This window comes from Zingiber officinale, chromosome 7B (assembly GCF_018446385.1).
Source record: "Zingiber officinale cultivar Zhangliang chromosome 7B, Zo_v1.1, whole genome shotgun sequence".
Taxonomy (NCBI): Eukaryota; Viridiplantae; Streptophyta; class Magnoliopsida; order Zingiberales; family Zingiberaceae; genus Zingiber; species Zingiber officinale.
Genome location: NC_055999.1, coordinates 104711088 through 104718008, shown reverse-complemented (window position 1 = coordinate 104718008; position 6921 = coordinate 104711088). Strand labels below are relative to the sequence as shown.

The 6921-nt window shown below is 38.5% G+C and overlaps 1 protein-coding gene across 1 annotated transcript; it reads left to right on the top strand.

Moving 5' to 3' along the window:
• The first annotated feature begins 4902 nt into the window (after window positions 1-4902).
• Window positions 4903-6441, top strand: LOC122006676 (cyclin-dependent protein kinase inhibitor SMR6-like). Its single transcript, XM_042562261.1, has one exon. It carries the CDS (start codon window positions 5127-5129, stop codon window positions 5439-5441), a length of 315 nt encoding a protein of 104 aa, XP_042418195.1. The 5' UTR covers window positions 4903-5126; the 3' UTR covers window positions 5442-6441.
• The last annotated feature ends 480 nt before the right edge of the window (window positions 6442-6921 follow it).

Sequence of the window (6921 nt, the reverse complement as noted above, 5' to 3'; positions counted from 1 at the left end):
ATAAATCAGAAAAACCCACGATTATCTCTTTTTCTCCTTCACACCCCCCACCTACCCCTCTACCGGTGCGGGTGTTCGTTCAATCAGAGAGCGGGTAGGTTTCTATCAATTAAGAATGATATATATCTATATAATAAATATTATTTATGATTAAGAAAATATGTTTAATATTTGTTTATTCCGAAATCATATGGCAGTTGACTTGGGAGAAGACATCGTCCGTCGAGTACACGGAGTTGTTAACGTCACGCGAATGGTTAAACATATTAAAAAAAAAATTAAAATGAAATAAAATAAAATAAACTGAAATGAAATTCAGTTAATAAATGGTCGGCAGGTGGGCCAGCTAAGGTTTGAGTTGCTTGCACGCATGCTGATGCCAGAATTTGGACATGTGATAAAAAACTGAGAGTTTTTCCAAAATATATATGTCCGGAGATAATTTTTTTTTTCTGGTTCTCGATAATCCATTTGATTCTAAGTGCTACAATTAAATCAAGGTGTGAATCATCCCTCGGAAGGGTGCGATGATTACAATATAAAGTATTATGATATTAGGTTATAGGATTAAAATTTGAGATATCTGAACATATATCGTTTTTTATATCTTGGTCATTTTATTAATGGTTAATAATTATTATACTAATAATTAGTAGTTATTTATAATTTATCTTCTCCGTATTAGCCTAGAGACATGTTGATAAGTAAATCATCTTTTGTCACATTAAATAAAGACGTGAATGCCCTCATGGCTATGGTAAGATAGAAGGACATGCAGTTGTGATTCAAATATTTACGGTTCAATTTCTAACTACGATGCATTTATAGTAATTATTCCTCTAAAGGGATATTGAGCTTTTGAGCCGTCATCCGTGAGCGTTTTTCGATTTATCCTGATGGTCGGTGAAAAACTTTTGTAAAGTCCGATCGGTCGTCCCAAGTTTTCAAGATGTAAATGTTTTAATGAGGTGCCCAATTTATTAGAGGGTTGATAGATCTTAATTTTAGACGAGCACATATTTTGGGAGAAAAACTCATCTCATTCCCCTAACTATTTGTCGGTCAATTATAAGCTGACTTAGTAATTTACCTTCTTTTATATAACTTGGAAACAGAATATGAAAAACGTTTGAGATAAGTATAATCATATTTTACTACAATTAAATCAAGTGAAAATGTTCTTTATAATATTTCTATAAATCAACATAAAAAAAATTATTTTGTTGATACAACGTATTGTGAGTGACCCCAAAGTTAAGAGAGGTCAATAGTCAAGCTGATGTGACAGTCAAATTCAAAGTGAGGTGGTAGTCAAAGTCAAGGGGGTGTACGTATCCGGATGAACCACCTCTCAGAAGTAGGGTTTCCAGCATAAACCTGGGTGATCACATAGTCGGTCAGACCTATGGAACCCAGTTCTCCACTTCTCCAATGTAAGGTGCTTGGCATAAACTTGGTCGGCCCCAATGCTGATCGAACTTACGGGGTCTAGCTCCCACTCTTCCAATATAAGATTGTCAACATAAACTCTGTTGCCTCCATCGTCGGTCAGACTTACAGGTCCCAACTTCTCACTTCTCCAATGAAAGGTTCTTAGCATAAATCTGGTCGGTTGGCCCCAGCGTAGATCAAGCTTACGAGCCCAGCTCCCCACTCATCATGAATATGACCTCTAGACTCGGTTCCTAATCTCTCCTGGGCTCAGTTCCCATCCTATGTCTGCTCGGCCCCAAAGCCAGTCGAACTTCTAGATTCAGTTCCTTATCTCTCCTGGGCACATCTCCTAGTTTCATCCACTCGATCTTAGAGTCGGTCAGATCTCCTCTAGAAGATAATATTGTCAGAAAATCGTAACTTGTCAGAGAATAACAGTCATTCACTAGAGAATATTCATTTATTCTGACATGAAGAAGGACGTCGTACATTTTTTCATCCTCCGACATATTTTGACTCCAGATATTCTATGTGGTCTCATTATTGAGTAAGTTATAAGATGTTATATAAAAGGAGTACTCTTCATTGGCTAGGTATGCTCAAACGCTCATGTTCACACGTTCGTGCACACACGCATTCATACTACTGTTATATTATTCATCTTCTTTTGTATTTTTCAGTCAGTTTTTATTCTGACTTGAGTGTCGGAGTGTCTGCGCCAGAGACCTCCTCCCTGATTCTTGCTCTAGTGTTTGCATTGACTTTGTCTGTAGTATGCGCAGGACCACAGCTCCTAGTTAGCTCCAGTTCCGTAGCTCCTAGCTCAAAGTCTCTTCTTCGTCAATATTCCAACTATCTCACCGACCCTTCATCTTTTCAAATTTCAGATGAGATCATTTGTATTTATATTTATTCTATTATACGAACAAATTAAAACTAAGTTGCACTCTTTTTATAAAAAAATATTTTTAAATTTAATTTTATCCTCTAATCTCAATTAGCCTCATTGACTATCCCTAGGATGATCAGTTTGACCCCACAAAAATTTTCCACTGGCCACCAAGATAAATCGGGAAGCACATGCGACGACAAACCCAGAAGTCCAACACTCTTTACTTGTACCCTCATTTGGAGAAAAAATTTCTGCAAATACGTCGTAGCTAGAATTCGAACTACGGGTACCTGGATGACAATTTAAATGTCCTACCGCGACATCATAATCTCGGGACATCATCTTCATCTAAGAATGATTACAATTTAAGTCGTTGACTTGTTAATTAAATATCAAGTTGAAGTTATGACCTACAAATGAATATCCATTTATTATGAATCTACCGGGATTAAACAGTTGCTTACTGATAATGCGACCACGTACCATGATTAAGGATGCAGGTAAATTAAGGAAGATGCTCAGGAGTGGTGATTATTCATTCATTCATTCACGTGATAAATCGTCGGGAACAGTAAACAACTCCGCAATACTCCGGCGACTTCTCTTTAATTAAAAGGGGAAAGTGGCGAACACTCGCCTACTTCCGTTGCTCAACTCCTTTCTTTATTACGTTTACTCTTTTTCTTTTAATTGGTATTATATTTTATTACGTTTACTCTTTTTCTTTTAATTAGTATTATATTTACTAATGGAGATGGCAGATACATTCAATTCCAGAAGTATTGAAAGAGAGCATAGATCACTTTTGCAGGGAGAACTGCTAAAGCTGTTCCTGCCTCGTCCTTCCGGACAACTCTTTTTGTGCCGCAGGTGTACGTGGTCTCTGGCAAGGCATTGCATGTTACAGCAGCTTCCATAAGCTGCCTTTTCCTGCATGGCACTTGTTGTCCACTGCGCCAAGGCAAGTGATCAGCTCACCGGCTGACTCTCTGATTGGCTCAGCCAGAATTATATTGCTTGCCGCAACGGCAATCATTGCTTTATCAAGTGTTTATGCGCACTTCACAATCAATCTCCTAAGTGCAGTGTTAAATTATGACTTAAGCAGTATTTAGAGGGATTTTTATTTTAAATAAAATGTGTGATGTTAGATTTTTAGACCATCTGTCATGAGTAGTTTTCAATTTTTTTTTTATAAAAAATATTTTTTTTTATAGAATTAGACCATCGTCCTAGATCCAGTATTAAATAATATTTATTAGTCCTCCAAATATATATCCATACCATTTATGTGTAAATTTTCTTTTAATATAAGTACTATATTAATTTTCTCTTCAATTTTTATTAGGTTCATCTTGATATATTTTTTTAACGTATAAAAATTAAATAAAAATTTTATGGTATAAATATGATTAATAAATAATAAATCCAACTAGTCTGGGAGTGATCAGTGGTAAATAATAAAAAAGTTTAGTATCTATTAGTTGTGCGTTCATTTAGAGAAAAAATTCCTATAAATTTATTATAGATAGGGATCGAACTGTGAAAAAAAAAAAATGAAACCGTCACATCAACGGATCCCTAGAGTCGATTTCACGGATATAGAGAGAGATAAATACAGATACACAACTAAAAGTACATAACCGAGACGTTAATCTCAGAAAATAATACTCCGAGAATCAAATCTTGGACCTCTCGACCACAAAATTATGTGCCTATAGCTGTGCTGTACTCTGAGGACAGGGATCAAACTGCGAAGGTTGAAGAACAAAGGGGAGAGAGAGGGGTTAGTTAGAAGAAATATGTGAGGGTGGTTATGGTAATTACGACAATCCCAAATAAAAACAGAGAATTCGATACGTAACTACTTCTAAAACCACTTAATTAATTAAATAAGGCGTAATCACCATCACGTGGCCTGAACATGCCCAACGTGAATCCCACCTTTAATCACCTCCCTAACTAATTAATTAAGGCCCTCTTCGATTAATCTCTACGCCACGTGGGTGGTCGAGAGTGGGTCACGAGTCTAGGGGCTTTTAAGTATTTTTAGTCCTGTAACTTATAATTTTTTCAATTTTAGTTCTACTACGAGTCAATTTATATTTTTAGTCCTGTAACTTATAATATTTTCCAATTTCAATCCTTTTTCCTCAAAAATTGAAAATTTTCAATGGAAAATGATGAGTTGTAAATTGAATATGGGGATTTTAATTTTTTATGACCCATGTGCTTTTTATATTCCAACCACAAACTAGACATTTTCGTTGAAAAATTTTAATTTTGAAAGAAAAAAGACTGAAATTGAAAAATATTACAAGTTACAGGACTAAAAACGTAAATTAACTCATAACAGGATTAAAATTGAAAAAGATGTAAATTACAGGACTGAAAATGTAATTTTCTCCTTTTAAATTTTAACACTCCGATCCCAGCCAGGAATGGCAATTCGCCGTAAATTCCATCAAGTCGGGGGGCGGGTACGAAAGCGGGTCTCCCAATCATTGCTTCGCTCGCTACAGTAATATTCGGGCGGGGGAGAAGGGAAGGCGATGCGACGGCGTGCGGAGAGGGGCGACTGGCGACAAAGTTGTCACTTGGAATTGAATGCTGCAATTATACATTTTTAATGGGGCTTTTTCACATTTTCCCCCCGATGCCGGATTTATCCTCGCTGGCCAGGCCGGCCGGGTTTGTTCCTATTTAACGCCTTCCTGCTGCCTGTCTCGCTCCGCCACCGATCTGCTTTCGTCCGCTGTGAATTCCGGATCGCCGCCTGCCTGCCTGCCTGCCTGCCGCTATGGCGTCGGAGGTCGTCGCCGTGGGGGAATTGCCTCTCCTACTTCCTATAAAGACCGCGCTGGGCGGCGGGGAGAAGATCGCCGCGGCGGTGGGTGAAGGCGGCGGCGAAGAGGAGGGCGGGTGCGTCACTCCCAAGTCGGAGCAGCACGTCCTCAAGCCGCCCACCGTGTGCCCGCCGGCACCCAAGAAACCGAATCCGGCAAAGAGATCGGCGTCCGCGGCGCCGAATTGCAAGGAATTCTTCGTCGTGCCTCGGGACTTGACCTCGATCTTCATCCCTATCCCTCCGAAGAAGAGGATTCGCCTAATCTGATCCGGTTCTGCTTTCTCCTCTTTCTCTCTCTCTCTCTGTATTATCCTCCCTGTTTTCTCTTAAATTTCTTGTGTGGTAAAAATTGAATTTTTCTTCCTATTGAAATCCCCACTTTGTATAAGGTCGAGGGAACGTATCCTCCCGATCACGCTTCATTGTGTAAATTTTACATTCTTTTCTTGTGTAATCTTTACCAGGAATTCTTCTCCTGTCGTTGAATTCTCTTCAAATTTAGAATTTTGTCTTTCAGAATCCTGTTCTCAAACTAGAATTCTGCAAAATCTGTTCCAAAATCTGAGTTTTGCTCCTGCTGATGGATCATTCCTGCAGCTCGGAGCTAAATTGCCTCGTCTTAGAAATATTTCTTTTCAGGTTCCAAGGAACATACCGACCTGTCAGATTACCATCACGCCCTCCATCCACTGTTTTGTTGTCTTCCATTGCAACGTGATTCTTGGTGCAAATTGGGATCCAATGGAAGACTTTAGAGCTGTTAAGGTAATGCTCGGGAGGGCATAATTAGCACATGATGGAAGGCAGTTAAAAGCTGCCATGAGCCAGTGGCACAAGCTCGATCACGCTTTGGCTTCCAATCCAAGCAAGGTCTTCCCTCTTCCAACACCCCACGGTGCCAACGGAATGGCCCGATAAAAGGAGAAGAAGATCATGAAGGAAGCACAATGATCAGCACTGTAACTTCTCTCTGTTTCTTTCATTTCTACCGCTGCGCACAGACATGTGGCAGAAGGCGACAAAGCTACTGCCGCCGGAGTCGGCGGGGTTTGGTTGGCAAACTGCACCGTGAATTCTGTGGCAAAAATAAAATGACGGCTTGGGGAAAGAGTAGTAGCAGGCCTGGTTACTGCGTACAGACAAGAGGAGGAATCGTGTGGAAGGGAAAGTTTTTTTTTTCTTTAATCCAAGCTATAAAAAATTATTACTGGCTATCAAAGCAATCATCGTTTTTGGAGGTCTATTCATTTGGAAAGTTTTGAGGTAATCTTTTCTTTGGCTGTGAATTCCATAGACATCTATCTCCACCTTGACTGACTTGGAAGTCTACTATGAATTGAGAGACAGAAACTCGTGAAAAACAGAGTGCATTTATGATGTAACACAGCGAAGAGAACGAGATACGTTTCTCATTCAGAAAAATACCTATTCTCGTTTAGATAAAAGAATATAAATTGTAGTAAATTCAAACTTATCTATTACAAGACATACTTCTTTACAAAATAACAACTTTTGTAATAAAATCTAACATACTTTTTAGGAAAATTAAATCTTTTTTTAGAAATTATAACTAAAAAATAGCTAATAATACAGAATTTTGACAAATAAGTTAAGAGATTATTTTCACGACTCAACTATCCTTCTCTTCTTAAAGCTCCTCAACTGAAGAAATTTTAACTCCGTAATGAGTAGATGGAATAGTTGTAAAGTCGATACATCTTTTTAGGTGGAATAGTTATGAAATGAA